Source organism: Typopeltis vanoorti, chromosome 20, assembly GCF_054136105.1.
Source record: "Typopeltis vanoorti isolate ZY-2024b chromosome 20, IOZ_Tvanoo_1.0, whole genome shotgun sequence".
NCBI lineage: Eukaryota > Metazoa > Arthropoda > Arachnida > Uropygi > Thelyphonidae > Typopeltis > Typopeltis vanoorti.
Window position 1 is genome coordinate 47,333,916 of NC_143568.1, and position 13,083 is coordinate 47,346,998.

The 13,083-nt window shown below is 36.1% G+C and overlaps 1 protein-coding gene across 8 annotated transcripts in view; it reads left to right on the forward strand.

The window, feature by feature from the left end:
• Positions 1–13,083, forward strand: part of LOC150095411 (spermatogenesis-associated protein 6) — a 523,112-nt gene that overhangs the window by 249,722 nt on the left and 260,307 nt on the right. For all 8 annotated transcript variants that reach the window (XM_090410322.1, XM_090410323.1, XM_090410320.1 and 5 more), the window contains one exon: positions 5,170–5,286. In XM_090410322.1, coding sequence (XP_090266448.1) covers positions 5,170–5,286 — 117 coding nt within the window. The remainder of the gene's footprint in view (positions 1–5,169; positions 5,287–13,083) is intronic.

Below are 13,083 nucleotides of genomic sequence, written 5' to 3' on the forward strand. Positions count from 1 at the left end.
ATTTTCACAGACGATCACAAACATCCATGCCCATAGTGGGATTTGAACCCGTGGCCTTTTGGTTGGAGAGCAGTTATGCAAACCACTTTGCCAACCAGGCCGCCACAATATTCACAATTCAAACCTGACCAAAAACGATTGCTTAAAACTATTTCAATTTTAGGAAGTTATACTGACTAATACTCACCATTCATTTGTTCTTTAGTTTCTAATTAATTAATTGTTTATAGTTAAAATAATTTATGAACTAAATTATTTAATTGGAATTTATTCTGTATATCTATTAATGCAGATGGAGGTATTCTCCTGCATCTGATAGTGTATATAATATCATGCACTTTCATTTGGATTGTTGTTCTCTTTCTTGTGTTTTCCTATAATTATTGATAATATCAATGAAACTCAGCAGAAATTTTACAAATAAAGACATTTAAATTAATGTAAGTGATTATGTTAATATGTTATGGTGAATTCTTCCACATACATCTGGATTTCTGGAACAAAACAACACAGTTTTATGAAAATTACAATGAAATATTTACAGGAAATCATGAATATTAGTCAACAAGTTGTAGGGTGCAAGTATTGTAATTATTATAAGTCTGCACTGGCTTATTGGAGCTGCCTCGTTCTTACACCAATGTGTATTCAGCGATTATTTTACATATGCTGCAATGTTTTAGATTTGTACAAAAGTGACAGATTGCATTTGAATGACTTTTGGTGAGTGAATTGGAGAAACTGTTGCTAACATGAGGTGCAGTGAATGATGTGAGCAAGAGTTCAGAGGATGTAGGAGGTGAAGTGAAAGATCAGGAGAGTGAAACAGATGAGACTGAAGTACTTTTTAACGGAAATAGTAGTTGTGTGAGAGATGAAAAGAGAATGGAATGTAAGAGAAACGAGGAATCTGAGGGAGTTGGAATGGACAGAGAGATGGCATAGTTGAATTGATGTTGGAAATAGTAATGAATGTGTGTATGGGGATGATCAGCATACAAATGGATTGGGATATGAGGGAGTGGGGTAGTTGAGACTGAGGAGATATATGAGATAAGTGGTGTTAGTGGTGTTAAAGGATTTGGTAGGACTGGTTACACAAATGCTAGCAGCATGAAGAAATAAGGGAGATTAAATTGTTTCATGAGTTTATTCACCTAAAAATTGTTGGAATAAGTAAAGCATTGTTGAATGAGGATGATATCCTGATGGGAATAGAAATTATTATTATTATTTGACACCTCCAGGGAGTCTAAAGACTCATCGAGGGAGGGCACTTGCTCTACAACTGTCTCCACCACTCATTCGCCAATTATCCACCAACTGACTACAACTACCTCAATGTCATCTACCACCGACCACCACCACTAGTTTTCCCACAGACAATCACAAACATCCATGCCCACGACGGGATTCGAACCTGCAGCCTTTTGGCTGGAGAGCGGATACGCTAACCACTTGGTCAGCCAGGTCGGCAAATGGAATAGTGCAATGTTTTTTGAGAGGATAGAAAAGATGAGAAGGGAGGGAAAGTGCAACTGATGACTGTAAGGGAATTATGTCCACTTAGGGTAAACATGAAAGAGGGAAATAATGGCAATGGTTTTGAGGCAGTGTGGTGTGATGTGGAGGTTTACAGGAAACAGTATTTAGTTGGATGGTGCTGTTGGCCAGGGAATGTGGAGGATGGTGGTGAAGAAATGTGTAAGCAATTTTGGTTAGTGAACAAGGGAAGAGCAATTATTATGAGTGATTTTAATTATGGCAATATAGACCAGAATGAAGAGATAGCATTTGGGAATATGGAAAATGAATTTCTTGATTTCCTGAGAGATAACTGATGCAACTGTCTTAGGTAGTAGTTAAAATCACTCATAATAATTGCTCTTCCCTTGTTCACTAACCAAAATTGCTTACACATTTCTTCACCACCATCCTCCACATTCCCTGGCCAACAGCACCATCCAACTAAATACTGTTTCCTGTAAACCTCCACATCACACCACACTGCCTCATAACCATTGCCATTATTTCCCTCTTTCATGTTTACCCTAAGTGGACATAATTCCCTTACAGTCATCAGTTGCACTTTCCCTCCCTTCTTGTCTTTTCTATCCTCTCAAAAAACATTGCATACCAGGATTAAGAGTTTTAGATCTTGTAATTTCTGAGAAGCTTAGCAACAGCTTTTGGTCATACCGTAGATTAGATTGCGGAGTTGAGCAGGAAAGAAATAAATGCCACTTGAAAACTGACAAAGAGATACTTAACAGCATCAATGTATTAACATATTCCTAAGGTCAAAAGACTGAATAAGTTAGGTGTCAAATGGAATTAAGAACAAAATCTTGAAGAAGGAGACACTTTAAAGGGAACACAAGATGAATAATGGTAATAATTAGTTGCACAAGGAGGGTGGAACAGTTGGTAAGGGCAGCAAAAGTGCAGTATGAGTAGAAAATATCAAATCAGGACATGAAAACCCTAGGGAGTTTATGGTACCTGCTGCAGAGGACATACTCAAGGTATTCAATGAACAATTGATCAGTGTGCTTCATCATTAAGTGGGAAGTCAGAAGAAGCTCAAGTGTAGAGAATGAAATGAGAGAAGACTTACTGGTGAGCGAGCAAGAGGTAAATGATTAGTTAAGTAGTCAGTAAGACAATAGGACGTGACATATCACCACGTATCTTAAAGGAATGTTCCAGGGAATTAGCACCAGCCTTGGCTTACCTGATTAACAAAAATATTGCAACAGCACAAGTTCCAAAGGAGTTGAAGGAAGGTAAAATTGTTTGACTTCATAAAGGTGGTGATAAAGCTAAGGCTACAATTATAGGCCAATCTGTATATTTCGAGTTGTAGTTAAGGTATTGGAGACATTGGGGATATGTAGGATGTAAAAGTAGGTTGCTAACAGCAGTATTCTCTGTGCTTATCAGCATGTGTTCATTAAATGGAGGTCATGTTTTGCCAACTTGCTTATGTACTATAACAAGGTGGTGACTGGATTGGACAAGGAAGATGCATATACAAGAGTATACTTGGATTTTGCAAGAGCACCACACCACAAGTTGCTAACTAAACTGGAGCAGTTCAGTTGAATAGGCAAGTGGCTGTCAGATAGGTATCTGCAAGCTATGTATGGGTGTGCAATATCCCAGAAAGGAAAGTCAAAGTGATGTTCCTCAGAGGTATGTTTTGGAGCCAAATTAATGATATTGGGATAGTTTTAACTGGTGATATACAACTGTTTGCAGCTGATGCATCACTGGAGAGAGTGATGAGGAATCGAGAGATGTTGTGACCCTACAGGACTTGAATAGATTGTATAAGTAGAAGATTCATCGTTTCTATGATGAGTCTTCTGACTCCATAGAGATATCTATATAATAAGTGGGCAACTGTATAGCGCTGTCAGTTAAATGTTGCAAAGTGTAATGAAATTTGATAGGCAATAACAGGATGCAAAATATACACTTGGTGGGGAAATTTTGGAGGAGATTAAGGAGACAAGAGACCTTGGAGTCATGATGGACAAGGTTCTGAAGTTCAGAAGTCACACTGCACAAGGCGTGAGGTGATCATTTTAGATTATGGCAATGATGTGGAGGACTTTCACATGTAGAAATAAAAAAAGTTAAGGTTTCACTGTATAAGGCTTTGATCAGGCCTCAAATGGATTATTTTGCACAGATTTGGTCCTCTTGGTTTTCATAAGAGAAAGATATATTAGAAAGGGTCCAGAGAAGACAGACTGAGGTAGTCACTGGTCTTTGGAATGGGGGGATGCAATTTGAAAAAAATGAAAGCCTCCTGAATTAGAGGAGGAGAGGGAGGGAGTATGATTGAAATGTTTAAGTTATGGATTGTTACTAGTTAATCTGGAAGCAGTTTTTAATAGCAAAAGAGAAGGGAGTAGAACAAGATGCCATCCTTGGAAACTGTTTAAGGAGGTGTGAGCAAGGGCATAAGGAGCAGGTTTTTTGCATAGAGAATGGTTGGTGAGTGGAATGCATTGTCTTACAGTGTGGCGAATGCAGATACATTGAATGAGTTTAAAGCACAGTTTGATGGGCCTTGTGTGTGCCTCCTTTGATGAGTCTTTTGACTTCATGGAGGTCTGGTTTAATAAGGAAAGTTTGCACATGAAGTATCATCACAACGCAGTTGTGATGATAACGTGTGATGATCCTTAAATACTTTCAGGTGCAAACTTTGTTTGCTTACACTTGGATAAAGGATAAAACTCGATATATAATTAGTAGCACAGCCAAGTGAAAAAACTTCCATAACACCATTTTTCTACTTGCTTATTAAATATATAATTTCTGCATTAGTTTCTCATTATTTTCTTGGTCTAGACTCCATTAATGAGATCTCATTAGGGGTCAACACTGGCCATTATGTATATCATTATACACATCTGAAAGGAAGTATGCTGTACCTTATGGGATACTAAGGCAATTGATGCAAAGCTAAAACAGCCTCAATATGCAAGCAGCATATTCACGAAGATGCTTGAAATTTTGGTAAAAGATTAAAATAATAATATAATTTCTTTTCTGTTACAATGTAAGAAAAGTCATTGTTTTAGAAGAGCATGCTATTGTGATAAACCACAATAAACAGGATGGAGAAAGACTAAAGTCATTCATATATCCAAACATAAACTCAAAAGAACTGTTCAAATAACTGCAGCCAGGTAGAATATTCTCGGTTTAAATTCTATATTATTGCCTAATATTATGATGTTTCTTGTGTGGTAATGTGCTACGTTTCTTAATAAGTATTAATGTATTATACTGTCTATGTGATGTTAGAATGTATAACGAGAGTGTGGGCAAGGAAGATCAATCACTTTCTATGCAAAGAAGTAGGTTCTTTGCATAGAGAGTGATTAGTTAGTGGAATGCATTGCATGAAAGTGTGGCTAGTGTGGAACTGAATAGGTTTAAGGCATGGTTTAATGATCTTTTTGCATGAGAGAGTGTGAACCTCTTGCAATGAGTGCTTTGAATCTCTGGAGGTCAGATAATAATAATAATAAATTAAAATTTAGCTCTTTTTTTATATGGGTTGTTTCTTTCAAAAGCTTTTACTATATTAACAAACCAACATGCTAACTTTAATCATTCTTATTTTCTTCATTTAATTATATTTTTCAGGGAATAATATCCCCAAAGATTGAGTTTTCCACATCAACTGTCCTAAAAGAAAGTGGCAAAATAAGTGCTTTAGGAAGAAAATACTTTTCAAAAAGCCAAGGGGATCTGTCTTCCAAGGTAAATTGTAATTTAATTCCTTAATGTATTATAACAGCATTTTTGTCCTAAAAGTTAAATAGGACTTGGGGTGCATTGTTTTTGTTTCATATATCAGGATAACAAGCTTTAAGTTTAATTGTTCAAAAGGACTGCAGATATTTTTTTATAAATGCCAATGATTTGGGGCTGTTTTTTTTTTTGCTTCTTTTGCTTTAATTTAGTAGATCTTAAGAATTCAGCAATTTGTTAATTTCTTGAGAATTGTATTGTATTGTAGCCTAGAATTAAACTTGTCTGTTGAGTTGGTGGTTGAACCATGGAATGCATTGCCTGATAGAGTGTTGAGAGCGAGAGAACAGTCAATGCATTTAAGGAGTGGTATGATAGACTTTGTGTTTCCTAGGAGGGATCTCCCTTGATGAGTCTTGATAGACTTGTGTTTCTTAGAAAGGACCTCCCACGATGAGTCTTTTGACTCCATAGAGGTCTGAATAATAATAATAAAAATAATAATAATAATAAACTTTAGGTGTCTTCTAGATTTTGTGGCATATGTCTGCTTCTGTTATAATCACTTCATGTTTATAACTTATGATGATAAAAATGAAAATGATATAAGTCATAAAAAGGTGCATTTCACAGTAGCATGCTCTTAGTGATATATTTATTAGCACAATATTACACCTAGGGGATATATGGGATGCTTAAAGGTCAAAACTATATAACTGAGAGGAGACCTCTACATAGCCTTTAAAGGAACTGACCAGAGCTTCTGACCTAATGTTCAATCCTCACCTTCTCATGATGCACCCTATTAGGAACCTACCTGGATACCGAATGAATGAGGATGGGCTGGAAATTTTGAATTTAGCCAACCAAATTGTATTCTTATTAGCTTAAGCCACAATATAAAATAATGGTACAACATGACAGAATTTCATGCCTGCTGGGGCATTGTCCGGTTAAACAAGCCCAAATTGTTTTTGCCAGGGAACCAGGGCAAACAGTGAAAAGTCACCTACTGGAACAAATCCTAAAATGCACCGAACTCAACATCACCAGAGTTTAAGATCAGCACTATCAATATAAGAAGCCTGAATGGCAAAGAAATGGAGCTGACTGAGGAATTGGATAAGTACCAGATCGACATAATAGGGGCGACTGAAACAAAAAAAGACAAAAACTGATGAGATCTTTCTGAGCAATAAATACAAAATGTTATATTCAGGAAATGACAATCAAGGAAAAGAAGGAGTAGCCATAGTATTAAACACTAAATATGAGGCTAATCTTCTTGAATGGCAGGCAGTCTCAAGTAGAGTGATGTGGGCAAATATCAGAATGGGGAACTGGACAATGAGACTTATTTGTGCCTATGGTCCCACAGTAGGTTCTACTAAGGTAGAAGTGCAGGAATTTTTTGAGGCTTTAGAGATAGCAGCTGACACAATGAAAAATGAAAAATTGGTCCTTGTTGAGGATATAAATAGTAGAGTAAGAAATAATTGTGAGACATAAAAAAAAAAATATTTTGGGAAAATTTGAAGAAAAGAGCAAAGCTAATAATAATGGCAAATACCTGTTGGATTTCTACTCAGCACATGAACTAGTTATTACTAACACAATGTTCCAACATAAAAATGTGCACAATTTCACATGGAGAGAAGAGGCAAGGAATAAGAAAAGTCTCATTGACTATGTTATTGTTGATAGTGATGTTTTATCACTGGTGCATGACACTAGAGTGTACAGAGGATTTGAAATTAGAAGTGATCACCATTTAGTCTTGAGTAGGATAAAACTGAATTTCATATTGAAAAGAAGAACATGTAAGAAAGTTTTAAGGTGAATAACAGTTGAGCAGCTCTCAGATGTGAACTGTAGAAATACACAAACATTATTCAAGAAAAAATGAAAGAGTTTGAGAACAGGAACCACACCTTGGAGGTTCAATGGCAAGCCATGAAAAAAACATTGATTGATTTAGCCAGAAAGACATGTGTTGAGATTGTCTGCAAGGATAGAAAAATCAGAACACAGGAAGTAAAAGAGGCAGTGAAGGAAAAGAAGAAAGCATATCAAAAGTTCCTGGCCAATAAGTCAGCTTGTGCTCTTAGGCTCAAATGTAAGAAAGCTCAATACTGTGTAAAACTAGATAAACAAAAGTCATGGGAAGACTTTGATGAGAACATAGAAAATAAATATCAAGTAGGTGGCAAGATATTCTGGAAGTTGTTGAAGAAGCTCATAAATGGAGGAAAGAGTGCTGTAAAAGGAATAAGAGATGATAAAGGTGACATGAAAACTGGAAAAAAGATATCCTTGTTGTATGGAGTAATTACTTCGAAAAATTACTCAATGAAACAATCAATGACAGCACAGTGGTAAAAATCAGGCATGCAATCAGGAAAAAATATCATATGTGAAGTAGAAAAAGCCATCAAAGGCCTGAAATGTGGAAAGGCAGCAGGAGCAGATGATATTCAACCAGAAATGCTCAAGTACGGAGGTATAAAAGTCTTACAGTATAGCTGCACTGCATAGTTCAGAAGGCCTTTACAGAGGGACGAATTCTGGATTATTGGAGTAGAGCTTTCATAGTATCCATATATAAAAGGGAAATAAAACTGAATGTGAGAATTATAGAGGTATTTTTTCTACTGAATGTTCCTGATAAGATTTACGCAAGTATACTTGAGAAACGGTACAGAAGGATTGTGGAAGAAAAGCTAGGTGAAGAACAAGCTGGATTCAGACCAAATAGAGGCTGTCAAGATAAGATTTTCACTTTATGACAAGTAGTTGAGAAATCATGGGAATATAACAAAGATCCGTATTTAAATTTAAGTTTTAGATCTGGAAAAGGCATATGACAAGATGCCAAGAGAGAAACTATTCAATACACTGCAGTGGTATGATGTCAGTGGGACATTATATCAAGCGGTACTTAGTCTTTATTTGAGTTGTAAGTCAGCAGTTAGAATTGAAGGAAGTACAGGAAGATAGTTTAATGTAAAATCTATCAATATTTAATGTAATGTGTCAGACAAGGATGTACTTTATCCCCTCTGTTATTCATTATCTATATGGATCACATTATGAAGGAAAGTGGTATTAAACCCGATATCAAAATTGGAGATGTTAATGTCAGCTCTTTGCTTTATGCGGATGATGTTATACTTCTAAATAAATCTGCTACAAGTCTGCAAGATTCACTGACTAAATTGAATTACTGTTGTAATAGATATGGTATGAAGGTCAGCAATAAGAAGATAATGACAATGAAAATAGGCAGAAACATTGAAAATATCAACTGTGTTGTGAATGGAGAACCTATAGAACAAGTAAAGTATTTCAACTACTTAGGCACGATTTTTTGTGAAGATGGTAAATTAAATATGGAAATAGACAACAGAATCAACAAAGACTGTAATATTTAAATTACCATATTACCATGGAATAAGAGAGAAATTAGTCAAAACACTAAATTAGCAGTATACAAGACGGTGTTCAAACCAATTTTAACTTATAGATCTGAGAGCTGGGTCAGAAGTAAAACACTTGATCAAAGACTAGAGACCGCATATATGAGAGTCCTGAGAAAGATTATTGTCATGAAAAGATGGCATCAATGGCAATATCATATTAAAAAACAAGGATATTGGGAAAGAACTTGAGTATCCAGTATCCAGGAATGTGTTATCAGAGCTAATGTCAGGTGATATGGTCACTTAAACAGAATGGGAGAGGAAATATTAGCAAAAGAAGTGTTCTCTGCCAGGTTGGCAGGAAAAAGATCCAGAGGAAGACCAAAATATAGGTCGATTGATTTGGTAAAAAGTGTCTTAGAAGATAGAAATATAAGATCTGATAATGTTGGAGTCTTGACAGGTAACAGACTGATTTGGAGGAAAATTGTAGATAGACAGTTAGTAATGATGTAAATGTTTCACGTAGTGCAAGATAGGATATTAACCCATTGAGAGTACATTGCAGGAATTTGATATTGATGATGATATTTGAACCTAAAAACAGTTTTAGGTTTTGAAATCATACAAAATCATAATGTTGTATGATTTCAAACTGTTTTTTCAATTTTTCCATCGAAAGAAGTAATCCATAATAAATTTAGTTTAATCCTTTATCCAAGTGTAAGCAAACAAAGTTTGCGCCTGAAAATATCTTCAGGACTGAGTTAAGGTGGTACATCCCTTGGCAACTCATAGCAAAGGTGGACCAAGCTCTCATCACTCCTTGTCTCAGCATCTTTTAACATCTTTCTTTAAATCCAGAGTAATTTAATAATAAGGTGGTAAACTGGTTGGCAACTCATGTAGGATAACCTCTCCATTGCTTCTGCCTTAGTATCACCACTCTGGGTCCGCCTCCCACTGACAAGACCTCAATAAAGGTTGAAACTGGTCTGGGTAGTGACCCTTCCCTTAATGCATAGCAGTATCTGCAAGGAGATGCGCTTTGCATTATGGGAGATACTGAGATGAGGAGTGATGAGAGCTTGATCCACTGCTACGAGTTGCCAAGGGATGTGCCACCTTAAATCAGTCCTGAAGATATTTTCAGGTGCAAACTTTGTTTGCTTACACTTGGATAAAGGATTAAACTAAATTTATTATAGTTTAACCAAGTGCAAAATAAACTTCCAAGTAATCCATATTGAACCACATTTGAAATGATTTGAAAAATTGTATTCTCAGCTATTCATCTTCCCCATAATGTTAGTTAGTGGTCTGTCATGGTCAAGTAACTTGGCTGCTTTTAATAAAGAACTGAAACAATGAGTTTCATTAAATTCCATTCACCTGGAGATAAATTATTATATGCATAGAAATGATTAAAGAAATCTAATAAGTGTATATGTATTATTTCCCAAAATACATCTCAAAAAAACCTATAAACAGGTTCCGCCTTTGTAGCAGACAATAATAGCACAACAGTCACTCACTCACTCACTCACTCACACACACACACACACACACACACACACACAATATGCAAACATACAAACATCTGTACAGTAGCTGTTCTGATCTGTTGAATGAAAGATATTCAAAGGCTGCTTTGATCATTTCAAAGCAGTATGAAATCCCCAGCCATTTATTTCATTTTATACAGTAATCTACTATTCAATATTCTTCTAAAATACTTTGCAATGCCAATTAAAAATAGGTGGCCAATTAAAAATAGGCATTTTGTAATAAAATAAAAACTAATCTCAGTTTTTATTTTATTATAAAATGTTAGTATATTAATACAAGCATTCCTGCTGAAGTAACTAACCAGCAGTGGTTAGTTACTTATGCAGGGCCATCGCTAGATTAGATTGTTCCCTGAGGCAAACAATTAAATATCACCCTGATGGATTATAAGACAAAAATATAAGAAAATCTCCAATTGCCATTTTGTTTTTATTACAAGAGAAACATTAATGCAAAACGATTACATAATAATATTAATTAAATGTTTGCTCTATGGGGATATCGCACAATAAAACTGTTTATGAGCTCTTCTAAATTTAAATTACACACAGACTGATAATACTGATAACTGATAGACCGCTTCTATCGATATAGTTGCTAGACCAACCAATCTTTCTTGGGTCATTGCTGTTGGCAAATAATTTTTAATCAGTTTAAGCTTGGAAAAACTTCTTTCCACACTTGCGCCTACTGCAATATGGCTGAACGAGCACCTTTATTAAGCTGTGCCATGAGGCAGGCTGCCTCTATGCTACACCCTGTTGACAGTACTGTACTTATGCATCTATTTATTACATTTATACCTAAAGTATTTCCACACATTTTTTTTGGTACATTTGTTTCTTAATGATCCATTTAACTTACATCTTATTTAATCTTCTAGCTCTGCCAATGCAATCTCAATGTTAGAGGAATAAATGTATTCCCCACATTACTTTTTTCAAACATTTCATTAATTTCCATATGTTCTGATTTCTTTACACTCTCTCTCTCTCATCATACTATGATACTGTTCCCAGCTGCCTTTAGCTTTTTTCTGCTCTGTAATTTCACATATTGTTTCCTATTGTGTCTTAATTACCCCTGACCATTTTCAGTAATTCTGACCCAAAGCAGAATGGCCATCCTGTTGATCCTTATCTCTGATTTTGTCATTTTCAAGTTAACTCATGCTTAATCATAAGTTTTCTTTTTGCATGTATTCTTTGACTGAAAAGAATTGGAACTGAATTCATATTTCATCTAGAAGCAAGTATTATTTGCATGATGATATCGTTTTCAATAAAAGTAAATTAGTCAGTGTGATGCAGAAGTCACAGTATTGCCTTCCTACAAAACTTAAGACATTGTATTGGATAACTGCACTGTTGAAGATAAAAGTTATACTACCACACAAAGGCTTTGATAAGAACTACTGTGTGCAGATATTATCACTTTGTCTCCAAGGAGATGGGGAGACAGTTGCAAAAATCTTACCAATAATGAAGTGACACTGAAACAAAAATTAATTTCCCTCATAAACTAATCCCAACAAAAAAAAGACACATCACAACCAATCATGCATACAAACCAAGCAAGAATCTTCTCAATAAAAACTCACTTTCACATCTACTTTACTAACATTCATGGCACTAATGTCAACATAAATGGCATTGATCATCACTTGCATCTTCCAGACCAAACTGAAGACTACTTGACTGAAACTCACATTGCAGCTACATCTACCACTGTCCACCTCCGATGCTCAAACTCTTCAGAATTTCTTTTGTCACAAGAGTGGCACCTGTGCCTTTGTGAGATCTGACATAGCCTGCCAAAAAGTGGTTACTTTAGAATCAGTCCCCTGCTTTTGACCTTCTCTAGCTCAAAGTTTCCTTGCCACACTTAATAACATTCATTTGCTGCATTTAGTCTCCACTCTGATAACCACTCAGACCTCTTCACATTCCTTTCCATGAATCTTGAACATTTCAGTCCAGCTATCTAAATTGTGAGGTCATCTTCTTAGGCATCCTCAACATCCACAATTCCATTTGCCTCCCCTTTTTCCAACACCACCAACCATACTTGATGAGAAGCTGAAGTATTTGCTATAAACAGTGACCTAATGCAAATTGTTCACCTACCTTTATGAGTTCTTGATAACCCTCTTCACTCTTCAAACACCCTGGATCTTTTTTAACCAGTTCTCCTTCCAGATACACTGTCTAGGTCTCTTGGCAACTCAGACCCAAATCATGTTCAGGTCTCCTTTCTTACCGAACGTCCTTCCTCAAACCACTCTTAACTTCACACCTTCTCGAGCACTAAAAAGGTGCCAATTGAGATGCCCTCTGGCTTTCTACTCATCCTTCCCATGATCTGACTATTGCTTCCATTCATCCGAATGTAATGCCTCCTCCGAACAAGTCTTGGAAATTATCCTCACTGGCATGAAGGTCTTCATTCCCCATTCTACCAAAAATCCTTCTTGTCTGCTTTCCAAGCCCTGGTTCAACAGAAACTGTATCAAAGCAGTTGAAGAAAAAAAATTCTCAGGTAGCTCATATGAAGAGCTTCAGCATTGTACTCAACTTAGACTAAAGCACACAACAAATGCAGAACAGTCAACAGATCTAAAATCATATTTTGTAATGGCCAACAGCAGAAAACTTGCCTCCCCTCTAAATGGAAGCCGTGTCTTCTAGTCCCTTGCTAAGTCATTGGGTGCATCTTCTGCTCACCTGCACTTCCACCTCTCTCTCTCTCTCTCTCTCATCCTGATAACACCATTGTTACCTCATCCAAAGATGCTGATCTCCTAGCATCTCTCTTTTCC